The sequence below is a fragment of the Triticum aestivum genome, chromosome 6B (assembly GCF_018294505.1).
Source record: "Triticum aestivum cultivar Chinese Spring chromosome 6B, IWGSC CS RefSeq v2.1, whole genome shotgun sequence".
Lineage (NCBI taxonomy): Eukaryota > Viridiplantae > Streptophyta > Magnoliopsida > Poales > Poaceae > Triticum > Triticum aestivum.
In genome coordinates, this window is record NC_057810.1 from 268706453 (window position 1) to 268720545 (window position 14093).

Consider the following 14093-nt stretch of genomic DNA (forward strand, 5'->3'; position numbering starts at 1 on the left):
ATTCGCGATGAAGGTGAGAGCCAAAAGTAAAGCTCTGGCCCAACACATCACCGAGCATGATCATAGATCCGATCTGGAGTCAGTCTCCCGCCGATACATCCCTTGACTGGCGCGCCAACCGCCAGTTCTGGCCGTGGAGGCCAGATGCGCTGCCCACGTTGTGGCCGGCCTTCCTTCGATCTTGAATGAGGGGGAAAGCCCCGTGCTCAAAGGAGGTGGTCCTGGCGATTGACACCGCCGCCTCCGGGTTGGAGATGGCGGACATCACCATCGACAAGGGCGACAAATCCCAGACCTCTCGATGGATAGGGGAGCAGTTCCGCCTCATCATGGGCAGAGCACCTCGTGGCGGAGGTGCACCTCAAGGCGGAGCACGCGGACATTGTCGCCCCCACCGAGCTCTACGCCGACCAGGCCTTCATTGTGGAAAACCACACCATCATCGAGGCAGTGGTGGCAAATAGCCGCAAGCTCTTCATCTGCAACCGAGAGCAAGAAAGAGACCTTTGCGAACGAGGACGAGCAGATGCCTCCCGCCACCAACGACCATGATCATGAGGCCGACGGCTCTGGCTAGCGACTCCTCGGGAAGTATAGACTTTAGTATGTACTCCCTCTGTCCCATAATATAAGAACGTTTTTGACACTGTGCATAGTGTCAAAAACGTTCTTATATTATGGGACAGAGGGAGTAGTTTGCAATTTTATTTTCAAATGTATTTGCATCTCGTTTTTATCTACGCATGCATGTATGAAATCTTCTCATTTTACGTTGCGGGCTTTTGTATGGTTTTAAGGGTTCGTTAATAAGGGGAATGGTTGCACGGACGGACAAATGCGCGCGACCGGCTGCCCAGTTCAGTTGAAGATGCACTTACTGATTAAATAAGCATCATCAAGTTATAAACACCTATTGTAATTACATTTAGTCCATCTTTCAGTTTGAGTGTGGCCCTTCAAAAAGAATTAGCTTGTGGTTAATCTAGGGAGCACCAAGTCCATAGAACTTTGGAGGAATTCTAAGAGGGGCAAAATCTTGTATAATTTCAGTTGAACATCTAAAGATCTATTTGTACAAAGTTGTGTGCTTTCGTTTAGGATACAAGGTTTTCTGTTCCTACGTTTCAGAATCCTGAATTTCAAAGGGGTCTTATAGTTACTCCTCGGGCCTCAGCAGTAAATGAGTAGGACAAGGATCAACCCAGAGCATCTATCTTCTTTCCATGAGTTTTTTTCCTGTTTCTATCTATGAGCCAATCTGAAATCAGAATCTCATGGACAGGCTTGAATTTAATCACGTGAAATGCGTGAAAAAGGACAGATGTCAAATCAATAGAAAAGACAAGTATGCCAGTGATCTTACTTAACATTTCCACATCTTACCCGCAGGCAGGCTGCAGAAACCCCATAATAGCAAATAAGAATCATCAATTGTGTGATAAGTTGATGACTTTTGCACTCTATCCAGAGAAACCATACTGTGTCTGATCTCCCCTTTTCTTCATTGGGCATGGATACATACATATAACACAACATAATGCTAATCACCTGAAAAAACATTGTATTCAAAAATGAGTGCACCTTCAAGCTAAAAGTAGTATATTTTGACAGGAGTTTTATTACCAATGTATCTTCACAGATTTCCTGACACGTGCAAGTCCTCATCATGAATTTAGTACTAACCCTCAGTGTCAATCATTCCTTCCTTCTTTCGTTATTACTATGCTTTAGCCTCCTTTATGAAGTTATCCAGGGCTAGCCCTCTGTGTCAATGCCAGCTTTTCTAAAGAGAAAAAGATTTGCCATCCATGATTACAAATTTATGGGCACAAATGCAAGTCATGTACACATGTATCATCATATCAACCAGACAAGTTGGGTCATACCCAAATCTGAAATGTTCCTCCATGTCCAACATTACAGCTTAAGCTTAGGGGCAACTGTGGATGTGCGTTCAGTCATGAACCTCAACAGCCATATCTCAACTTGTGGACGACTCGGATATTATAGCATCCAAGTATGAGAACCATCAGATGGATAAGCACCGTGGTAGAAACAACCTCACCGTACACTGATAGATGCCTGATGGCTGACTTCACAAAATTCAGATCATAGTGCTCCCCAGCCACATGGCGGGTCTCCTTGGATCTGTATGCAGCTGCTTTTTCTGTGTCATTGGCATCCCCGATGGCTGAGCCACTGAAAAAGAAGCGTTGCATGATGAACAGCACCGCTCCAGGTGCTGTGCTAATGCATCAGAATAATAGATCCAGCCGCAAGGATACAAAACACGCATCCCCAAGAAAAGCAGAGATGGATCATCTGAAATAGTGATTCTAACTACTCATTTCATTTCAACTCGTTTCTAGGAAAGAAATAATCATGCCATGTACCAGGATTCCAATTGATGAAACAAGTGGAGGAATATGCTCCACACCAAAAGGGACAGATCACGGATTAGACAGGAAAAGCTTTCTTTCTTACTCAGGGTACTCAGACCAATGACAAAGGGTTAAAGCTGCCATGAGAACTGGCTTGTTATTATTACTCAGTACATTTTAAAATATTAAACCTCAATTCCAGAAGCTATTCATAGAATAGTATAAACACCATCGAAGATTAATAAGTAAAAAAACAAAATACTGAATAGCTCACTCCAAGCCTTTGGGCTGACCTGAGAAAGCGGAGCTGTGACTCAATCAGTTGAGCCATCAGAATAAGACCACCTGAACAATAGTACATACCTTTGCTAGAAAGCCTGTGAATGGGTTACCAAAACCAGCAGAGTGTGCCGTAAAAATAAAGCTGCAATGGATCAGCATCAAGCCTGTTATATCCACATGTCGGCTCAAAACATACAGAAAGTGGGACGCGGCTAATCTGCACCCGAGCTCATATGCTCCCGCATGAACAGTAAAATCGAAAAAAAATCAAAAAAATTTCAAAAAATTTCAAATTTTTTTTGAGAGAAACATTGACAAAAGTTCTAAGTGCCTGCAAAAATTCGTCATGAAATCACATTCCTAGAAGGCGTGGCAAAAAAAACAAAAATAGTACTCTGAAAAAGCTACTTTCAAACGCATTTTAAAGCACTGAATTTGTTTTTTTTGCCACGCCTTACAGGAATGTGATTTCATGATGAATTTTTGCAGGCACTTAGAACTTTTGTCAATGTTTCTCTCAAAAAAAAATTGGAATTTTTTGAATTTTTTTTGAATTTTTTCGATTTTACTGTTCATGCGGGAGCATATGAGCTCGGGTGCAGAATGTACTTTTCGCAGAAAGTGCCCATTTTCTTTGCACGTCAATACCCTGACAAGATTTCCTGAGATCAACTATGGCATTGCATCCAAGAGCACTTATATCTATAGATGATCCCCAAACAGTTCTAGCTGGCACAATTCCAAGGGAACCACAGCACCTCAATCATCTGTTAGTTTTGTTTTCTCAGTGAACATCGTGTGCACAATTAAGTTGTAAAGGAAAGCAATAAGGATACCATTATTCAAAAAGAGAAGTTACTATCATCATATTAAAAAGAACATCAGAATTTTTTTCAGTCCTAACAATTTTTTGTTACAGATAGAGTACATAAAATTTGCCCAGACCTTGCCTTACCATTATGACCTTAGTATGTCTTGTAGACAGAATAAATAATTCTTTCACTATGAAAATGAAAGTATTAAATAAATATTCTATTGACTCCTAACTTACGATGTCGCCTAGGTGAAAACTACAAGTCAGTAAACGAGAACAGCCAAGTAGCGTTTTGGCACCAGATTGAGATCATCTGGTCTGTCCCTCTAAGCTAAAGTTCCATACCAAATGGCTTATAATCAAGGCGAGCAAATAAAAACTACAAAGTTCTTAAAAATGAAAAAGGTCAATCTTGGTTAGTTTAGATTGGTTTTAGCCAACAGACCAGAAGCAAGCACTCTCCAGTTTTCCTTTCTGCAATATGTTTTCTGAACTCATTGTCATCAATTACAAAATAAAGATTCTGCAGCTTGTCTTTTCGTACAAAAACTGAGGTCTTACCAATCTAAAAAAGAACTGCTGTAGTGAGTCATGTCGGACCTAGTTGGCTAGTACATCAACTTCTTTCATACAAAAAACAGTCAGAAAATAGTCTCCACGACCAAAACTTCAAAGATTTTTTTGTTATAATCAAATATTGCTGTCAGGAAAAAAATCCTGGCTAACAACAAGGTGCTATCTGCATGCTGCTTCATACAGAAGTTATACATCAAGAAATGTTTTGTGCCGTATAAATGAGAGTTTGTAAATATGAGTGGAAAAGCTTTGGCACATAGCCTTCTCAGCATACTGCATTTCCAATATGTAACAACCTTGATATCTTAAAAGCTTCATATCGTGATGGTTGGAACATATATACATGTTTCTATTGAATATTTTGCATTATACTAGCCAAGCATACTGCAAATTACAGATTCATTTCACAAAAATTCATCCAACTCATTAAATGTTCATTAAATATTTTGAATTGTTACTAGCCAAGCATACTACAAATTACAATTTATTTCACAAAAATTCATCCCAACTCATTAAATGTTCAGACAAGTGTGAAACATAAACAACTGTGCCGGTTGCTCTGGGACTGGTATACTGAATGGTGTGCTTCGTATCATAGACTGAACCATTAGTGTCACAACACCACGCACAAACATAATTACATAGTGCGACTTAAAAAAGAATATCTGTAATATGGACAACATGACTGTAGGAGGATTAACAAGTGTTGCCATTACACATAGAAGTCACAAGAACATCCCAATGTTTTTGAATACAAAAGTGACAGTAGGACACAGACTAGGATTTTATACTGAGAAACTACCAAGGGACATGTAGGTACATCCGTAGACCCAACCTCATCCACACAGCAGTAAGAAGGCCAAAATAAGCATTACTTTTCAGGTAAGTACTTTTACATTTATGAAATACAAAGGTAGCCTCCATAACTCCTTATAAGGATATCAAGAAGATCATGTAGTAACATATCTGAGTCAGCACTTTTCAGAGAAATACTTTACACTTGCAATATTTATCATGTATGAGAGAATTAACAAACCTACCGTAGAACTGCTGAGCCTGAGGATAAACAATATGCCTACTAACCTACTCACTTACCTCTCAATATCCACACATCAAGTAAGTTGCAGGTGTAGCTCACTGTACATGCCAAAAACCAATAAGTCTACCTAGGGATAGTCTCCCTCATTCCCCAGAATGCGCCAAATAATCATTTAGCTGACATGAACTCTTGCAAAGCAAAAACCAGCTATTAACTTCAATAGATGAGCTTCCGAGACCTAGCATTTGAAGAGTACTGTTGCCAAGATAAATCTCTGAAAACTACTTTAACAAATCACATGTGCTATGACTACTATCTACTTTTATCGTCATATAATCCATACCTATATTTATTGACCTTTTCAACTTAAACAACACAATTTTTATATTAATTTAGCGATTAATCACATAGAGCGCAATGTGCAATTATGATATCCAATTCCTTCCTTTACGAACAGAGCAACATATCCAGATTATTGCACACTTAACTACTCCTTTGTTTTCCTTGTTCAGGAAAGGACATGGTCAGAATATCCAATAAATGCTGTAGTAGTTCTCTGTACTGACATAAGCATTCTTTTTTGCAAACATGCTGCATGTTGAATATTACCATTAACTTATTTGTTCATTAATGCAAGCCAAATTCCTGTCCAGTATCCTTGCAAAAGCTAGTAGAGCCCTAAAAGAAGCTAAAAAAGGAAGATATAAAAAAAATGGATACGAACCAAAGTTTGATGGAAATTGCCACATTGGTCACCAAGTAAACCATGTGACAAACTCCTCCATCAACACAGACCTACCGAAGGATGCTTTACAAGCCTCCAACTTCGGCCCTGAAAATGCATGAGAAGCATCAGATGACATCTTTTCCTATTATTTCTGTTGCAATTGCACACCATCGGTGATGGCTTCTAATGCTATGAGCAAAGGTGTTTAACAAGCTAGGATGTTGGTCAACTGTCAGGTTACACATCTATAAGATGTAGGAGAAGTTGAAAATACACCAGCATATTCAAAATGGACAGTTCAAGTAACATACTGAATACATGAAACTTGTTTGCCGAGCATGCAGAATAATAGAACAGAAATTTCATTGCCATCTTAAGTTACTCAATTACAACCACGTAGCAGACTGGGGGGATTCAATTACCACATATCAATGGCTTTGTCACAGCAGCAAAAAAACAACACAATATAGTATGAATTAAGAAGACAGTTGGTTCAATTAAAGAAAGAGACCTTTGACTCAGTGAGGGCAAAAGTTGTACTGAAAAGTTTAATAAATCTATCATACAAAAATTTCCCCTTTCTACATGGTTAATACAGAGCGTCAAGTACACCAACAAGTGACTGGTATCTTCAGAGTCCACACTAACCATAAATCCACTATTCTAAAGTAAGCGATACGACAACATAACAAACAAATTCTAAGCCTCTTCGCTCATAACTTTTAATGGCTATCTAGAACAAACTGCAGAGTTAGCCAAATTCCTTAACTCTGATAAATGTTCATCAGTAGAGATGTTCAGTGTAAGCCTCAGATTAGTCATCAAAGCCTCTTGCTCCCAGCTAATTGATCCATAAGCATATAGTGCCATCATTGTTGCACGATAAGCATGCAACTCAAGCAGATGGGTTTCTTCCCCCAGACCACCTTTAATTGGATGAGGTGATTCAGTTCCAGATACAGAAGCTTCATCATCATCAGTCCTACTACAAATATCTCCACTGTCGTACTCTTGAGGATGTGCTTGTCTATAGGGGCTACCGTAGGGATTGCAACTACCAACAGAGGATGTGGCACTATCAGTATCACTATCTTGAGTTGTTACAGAGGGATACTGATAATCAACATTAGCATTAACCACTGCAAGGTTTGTTTTAGGAAAGCCATTTGCTCTGTTATTTAAGGAATCATGCATGCATTTTTCACCCAGCATTAAGCATGGGGAATCCACAGCATCTACCTTATCCATCAAATGAAGAGAATCTCCAGGACCAAGATGTTGGCGTCTTCCATCTCTGCGAGAAGTCTGAAATCTCTTAGTAACTTCACTGCGCTGCATAGGGAAAGCTGATGCAGCAGAGGTTTTCCTCTTCATGCCTCGAGACATATTGTCTTCAAACACATTCTTGTTCTTTAATAGAAGATGACTGCCCCCTGAATTTCCACCTTTTGTCCGACTCCAGTGTGAACCAGCAGCACATCTTGCAGAATCCTGAAAGTAATAACCATGGCATTAGCGAGTTATTACTATTTACCAGACACTGAAGACTTTCTTCAAGCACTATAGTATAGACTATTTAAAATGGAAATAAATAAGGCTGTGTCAACTGTTTGCCATAATTTATCCATAATTTCCATAACAGGCATAACATAGAAGCTTGTGCAAAAATAATAAGTATTGGATAATTTGAAGGGGTGAACTGTACCTTTGGAAGAGCAACCCATTTGCCATCTTGCCAAAGCTGCCTTGTCCTAAGATTGGATGCATCTACCCTCAATTCTAGGGAGGATCCGAGGAGCCTGACAAGATAGTACTCATGACCAAGCAATCTCACGACTTCCACAACCTTCCATGAATAGCTGTCGAAGACTTCAAGGATGTCGCCTGGGACCCAGCATACCGGACCACCTGGGGACGGGGGAGAAGGCCTTATCACCTTTCTTGGAACCCTTTCAATGGCCAGACTACCGTCAAGCAGACATGGATCATAGCTTACAAGATAGGTGTGCCCATTGCCAGAAAGGATCTCGGCAGGCCTCCAGGAACCGAAAGGTGCCTCCGCCTTCTGCAGTACCTCCACCTTGCCTCCTTTGCGGAATTTCATAGCGCCTTGCTATTTGCCAAGCACTGTTGCAGGTAGATCACAAATTTTAGTAACTGAGCCAATGTGTTCTTAAAAACAAGATACAAGATCTAAACTTGTCAAGCAGTATTGAACAAGATAAACTAATAAACACAACACGGATGATACCATCACATTCAAAAACAAATTCATCATAGATCAGAATGGGATTTCTGAAGTGTATTACCAATTTTTTATGTTATCTTGCACATCAGAACCTTACAGTAAACTGCAACGATTGCACGTGCAGATTCAGTGCAATCGGATGCATCGAATCACCAATCCATAGGACAACAGATAGACGAACTGACTGGTTTAATTACTTAGAATAGTCGGACGAGAATACTTGACATGAGAAATTGCTGCCGGCACAAGTATCCTCTGCAGCAAGTAATCAAGGAAGAGATTAACCGACGTATCGCCCACCAGATCAACGATAATCCATGGCGGACAGTTGAAGCAGACTCGCAATCTGGATTACCAGGCCAGAAATACTCCTAGAGGAATTACGGGCTCGTACATCGACAAGAAACAGATCGAAGAAACTAGGACATCCGCACAGCAGAACGATCTGTCTATTCTAGTGAGTTCCCGAACAAGCACCTTTGAACTGGGGGCCAGGAAACTATGGCGCTAAGTCAACCAGCTAATCAATCAATGCGATTACTCTCGCCGCCGCCTCCATCCCCGCATCAAAAACAACACCCGCCCCAGACTCTAGAAAGAAGGAAAAAAATTCAAAGACGGAACAGGAGGAAGGGGGCGCAAACCTTGCGATGCCGACTGCGGCCGCGGCCGGGAAGAAGCACGGAGAGAAAATCCGAGGAAAGGCTCCGCCGAGCGCCCAGAACTCCGCCCTGATTCTCCGCCCCGCGAGAGATTAGACGAAGGAGAAAACCGGAGAGAAATCGTGAAGCGGAAGAAAAAAGGGAATCCAGAAATTAATTTTCTTTAATTAACCTGGGAGGGTTGCGGATTTTATACGTGTGTATCGAGGAGGGGGGAAGGTTGCGTTGCGTGGTGGCGCTTTCCAGAGCAAGGCGACAACTGAAGGCGCATCTCGGCCGTCGGATCGGAACTGCCATCCACTGTGCTCTCGCTCCACAGCCTCGGCGTCCGGCCCTTCCCGTCCGATGCGGATCGGGCGGCTAGGATGGGTCGCGCCCTTCCTTGGTAAATTACAAACCCTTTCTTTTCCTTATTGTTATTTTAATTAAGATGAAAATTATCAACCCTTTCTTGGGATGTCGGTTACGGACGAGACTTGCCTGCTCCCTTCTCATGCTCCCATCCGTGCTCCCGCGTACGTGGCTTAATTTGATTGGAAGAAAATAAGACCCGGGCCCACCCCCTGAAAATCAGGGGGGGAGATGATTAGATTAAAAAAGAAAAAGGGAAAATGATAACCGTTGGATGAAGGGGGAGCACGGATGGGAGCATGGAAAGGGAGCAGGCAAGCCTGATCCGTCGGTTACGGTGCGTATGGTGTGCGTGGCTGGTCGCCTTTTTTGATAAACTTCTTCTCCTTTATTCATTTAAAGACATTATAACTGTGCACTCTTGGAGGCCTCTCACGCATTCATGATTTCTGGTCGTTCGATCTTGCCTATGGACTCTGTTGGCCATCAGATGTAGGTTTCTAATCCCGCACAGCTCCGCACACTCGGCTGGGCTGCTACTCCCGTAGCAAAAACGCAGGCACCTCGTTGATTGGGCCTGCTACAGGGAGCCTGTTACTGCCCCTTTGTATGGGCTAGCCCATCTAACGCTCGGTCGATCCTAAAGAAAATCCACCGCTTGATTTAACCATGGGTCGAGGTCGCTGTCCCCCAGTACCCGGGTGATTCAAAGAGGCAGCGACGTGGCGCGCCGTCCGACCCATCGATCGTGGTGGAGGTCCGTTACTACCGGGTGCCGGCTCAGCTCCTTCTGCTTTTTCCCCTGAGCCCTACTCATTCTTTATGTGCTTGCTAATCTCCTTTATCGTGCACGCTTCTACCAGATACATTGCCACTGTGAAGCCCAACTCGTGAGCGGCTGACTGAGGTTGAGGAAGAAGAGAAGAGGGGGAGAGGAGCTCTACCATTTTGGGATACGCTGCTGTGCAAATGGAGATAACGGCTACCATCCCTTGCTCTAGCCCCGCCCTGCATGACACTACGGCAGCCACGGGCTCTCCCATCCATGGTGGCTGCCCATCAGACCTCCTCTTCCTTGCCGGCGTGCTGAACTGACTTGTGGGTTGCTGCATGACTGGTGAGACTCCTTGTTGGATGTGAAATATTTCTTCTGCAACGTGTTCTCATTATTGTTTATGACCTAAATAATGGAAGTGGCAGGGACGATTGGCAGATCTCGCACCTCATTCACGTTGGAAGTGGCTACTTTCATTTTTGTGCTAGAGTTGATTCAGTTGATGCCTCGGTATGGTGTCGTCCATTGAGGTGGGTACAAGACCCTAAGATGCTATGAGAAGCAGTAGCACTAGCCAAGCGACCTTGAGGAGCAGCAGTTGTTGCCAGATGCTGAGAGAGTACCAGCTATATAGTAGGTGGCCTTTTCTGATTGTCCATGGCATCTCTTTAAATAATCCTCTGAGTTGTGTTATCTTTAGATCTAAAATCAGAAAGCAAGTGAAGAGTAAGAAAATAGATTTGACGAGGGGGGAGAAATCAGTTGATAGTTTCCACATTTTCCTCTCACGAACAGTTCATCTATGTATTACTCAAGACAATACGACTTCTAGAATTTTCGTTCACTGATTCAGTATTCCACCAGTAGTCCACCTTACTAACATACATAATTGGTTACAATAACTACTATCGCTATTATATAATTATGTTAACAATCTCTTGCACTGAAGGATTTCTCCAAAAATGATCTTATATATGTGCATTCAAGAAAAGCAAATTTAAGTCGAAGTGCTTGTTTTCCAGGTTTCTTCTGTCAATTGTCATGTTGTTCAGCCTATGTATCATGCCTGCTACTACTTCATTCTTATGATTCTACTGAGGAATCTTGAGGGATACAGAAGTACAACTTAACTCCATGTCTTCAGCTCTTATTTTTTTTTGAGCAGGAATGCACTAGGAAGGTCCAAACGAGAAGAGATCGAAGATGGCTCGTGATGATTCAGTTCGTTGCTAGAGTCCAAAGTCCCCGACTATCTTTTGATCAACCATTTAGGAGAGATCATTATACAAGGGTTCGGAGTCAGAGGTACCATGACCGAAAACCAAAAACAAATTAAAAGGAATTAAACTAGCTTAAACACTATTGTACAAGAAGGTCCAGAAATCAGTTAAGTGGCTTAATTCAATAACTAGCGTCAACCTCGATTTCGCTGATGACATGGAGAACATGAGAGACTCTTATCAAAATTATTCTTTTTTGGTTAATCGCATGTAACTTGCTCAGTGTTTCTATAGATCCTCTAATTGAAAGAAGCTACCACTATGAGCTATGTAGTAGACATTCTTATTCAGATTGCAGGTTACTTGCTATGCGAACCTACTTTGCATGTAGAAATGTAGAATTGTACTCCATTAGTTTGCTCTTCATTGACATTGAATGCGACATGCAAATAGGACTGAAGCCTGCACCTATCGAGGGGATGAACTGATGACACATCTCTAGGAGTTTCTGTAATTTTAAAAGTCCTGATTCATATTTGGATTATACATGTAGACTACTTTAAGAATTATAGATAATTCAAGAGAAGCTACATCTGGCCATCTTGTTTCATCATATTACAATATAACTTCGAATTTCAATGGCATGTAGAGCATTTTGATAATTTGAATAATGATGTTTGTTGCTCTGAGGCTTATATTTGGATTGTCATCGACATCACTCATTAGTGGGCCACGTTGCATGTGAGACGGGTCTACTCATCTGCATTTTTTCTTGACATAGGTGATTTTCAACCTTGCTCGGTCGAGAGGTAATTGTACTTCCATTATGTTTGCCTTCAATATTATACTGACAACTTAGTTGTGTTGTACAGGATGATAGTTGATGCCATTAGAGGTACTAAACCATTTGGATTCCCAACTGTTTTGCTTGGCAATGTCGCTCTGCACATAGGGTGCCTCATCGCCTATTTATGCTTTAGTTTCTTAGCTATGCTATGCTCTCTGAAGAAAAATGAGCAAAGTAGTTGCCTTGGTGTACATCATTTTTTTGTTGCTTCGTGGCATTACCAGTTGCATGCTCTCTGTTTATATATGATGGACCAGTTTGCACACTCTACTATCAAAAATTTCTCAAATACTTGTACCCTACAAATTGTATACGGTTCATTTGGGATTTGTTTAGTATGATCCAGTGAGCTTGATCGTCACTAGCTGGAAGACGATAGCGTCCTCACCTGAATATACGCGCCTGTCAAACGGCCACGAAGCACAACGCTCAAAAAATTTGCTTCTATCATAATTCTGTTTTCAGTTTATACATGTATCTATAGACCCTGTTTGCACATTATATTGTCCAAGATTTTCTCAAATACCTGTACCCTACAGATTTTCTCAAATTTCATTGTTTTCACATCATGGATGAGCATGGAAACATGTGAATTTGATGATCTTACAACCACGGATTTATGTTTCATGATATTATCCTATGAAGAACAATTATGGCTGCTTTGTTTTGTTTATCTAAAAAGTTAATTTTGTTTTTTTACTTAATTTCTGAACAACTCACATACTTCATGCAATTATGTATACATGAAAAAAATCCCTATTATTCTATCGAATAAATGGATGGGTGCGGCAACGCGCGCCATCATTGATCTAGTTCATAAGTAAAGTAGCATCGTTTACAAGTAAAGGGATAACCTCATCAGTGGCGTTATCCATCCAAACCCTCGGAGAAGAAAACCTAGCTAACCTTGCTAGTTCATGAGCTACTCGATTACGTTCCCTATTACAATGATCATAAATGACATGGGAAAAACCTAATGACATGAAATAACAGTCGTCTATAATGGATGAAGCGACTGAAGAAGAGTAGCCTTGGCTCAACGCATTCACCACCTCCACGCTATCCGAATTCACTTCAATCTTACTACATCCAACGGTATTAGCAAGATTCAAACCAAACCTCACTGCAATTGCTTCTGCTGTGAACGAGTCGAAGCAAATGTCCGTCTTTTCATTAGCAGCCGCTATAAATTTCCCCCTATGGTTCCGGATAACTACTCCAAATGTTGCTGCGAGTGTGTCACTATCAAATCCCGCTGGTCGCCTTGTGGCGTCGAAGAAGAAGAACAACGTTTGAAATGCACAAACATGTTTTGGATTGTGCGCGGCTTTTGTTAGGGATGTGTAAACATATGGATCATATGCATGTTAAGTTTGGACAGGACAAAATGCTAGCCCCATGATAGGTGCTGCCAGAGCTAGAATATGGGATGAAGTGAAAACTGCTTGTAAATTTCGGGTAACGATTAGTATAATTTAATAATTGTGTGTGATCTATGATTATCTTTTTTATGTTTCCAGCAGGGATAGGTTTCCCTTCGGTCACCCAATGCTGGGCTAGTCGCTTGCGTGCCGCGGGATCATGCTAGATCCAACGCCCCAATTTAACTACTTCTGGTCCACACATACAGATCTGTTCGCCCTTTCCCTATTCCTTATATCCTTCTTCTTCCTCTGGCCCTCCCTACCATGGCTTCTTCTACCTCGTGCTCCCCTCGAGCAGCACGTGTTCCTCCGACATGGCCCTTGTCGGCCCCAGCTTTGCCCACCCCTAGCCCCTAGGTTACCTCACCAGCACCGCCTCTTCCCAGGCCACCTGCACCCTGCACCACCATCGTTTCCAGTGCTGCTCAGGGAAACGGCCGACCACAACCACCATCGCTATAAACAGTGAGCTCGGGTGTCACCAGTGTGCGCTGGCACGAGAGTTGCTACAACTGGCGTCGTTGGGGATGCTGCGACTGTTGATGCGAGATGTTGGAACTAGGCGAAGGAGGAGCTGCGACCCGCAACGGAATTTGCTAGAACCAATTACGGCGAGGGCACGACCCACAAAGGCGGTGACAAAGTTTTTGTTGCAACCCGCATCAGTTTTTGCTACTATCGGTGTCTGCTTCTGCTACCACCGGCGTCGGCATTTGCTACATCATTCGTGATGTTGATGCAACCCCG

The 14093-nt window shown here is 42.1% G+C and overlaps 1 protein-coding gene and 1 long non-coding RNA gene across 5 annotated transcripts; both read right to left on the reverse strand.

Annotated features, from left to right (window-relative positions):
- Positions 1-710: 710 nt before the first annotated feature.
- LOC123134071 (uncharacterized) lies at positions 711-2988 on the reverse strand. The gene is made up of 3 exons (XR_006465490.1): positions 1887-2988; positions 1624-1783; positions 711-1548 (listed from the first exon to the last, which is right to left on the reverse strand). It is a non-coding gene; the product is annotated as an uncharacterized lncRNA (long non-coding RNA).
- Positions 2989-4739: 1751 nt separating this feature from the next.
- LOC123136902 (uncharacterized) lies at positions 4740-8961 on the reverse strand. 4 transcript variants are annotated; one of them, XR_006467464.1, is made up of 5 exons: positions 8712-8961; positions 7525-7946; positions 7059-7310; positions 5817-5924; positions 4740-5268 (listed from the first exon to the last, which is right to left on the reverse strand). XR_006467464.1 is itself a non-coding variant. In XM_044556404.1 (4 exons), the coding sequence occupies exons 2-4, from the start codon at positions 7921-7923 to the stop codon at positions 5877-5879; spliced, it is 699 nt and encodes a 232-aa protein (XP_044412339.1). In that variant the 5' UTR covers positions 7924-7946; positions 8712-8961; the 3' UTR covers positions 4740-5876. The 4 variants fall into 4 exon arrangements, 2 of the variants coding, with proteins under 2 accessions (XP_044412339.1, XP_044412338.1); XR_006467463.1 differs by having other exon boundaries at positions 4740-5280; XM_044556404.1 differs by having other exon boundaries at positions 4740-5924.
- Positions 8962-14093: the final 5132 nt, after the last annotated feature.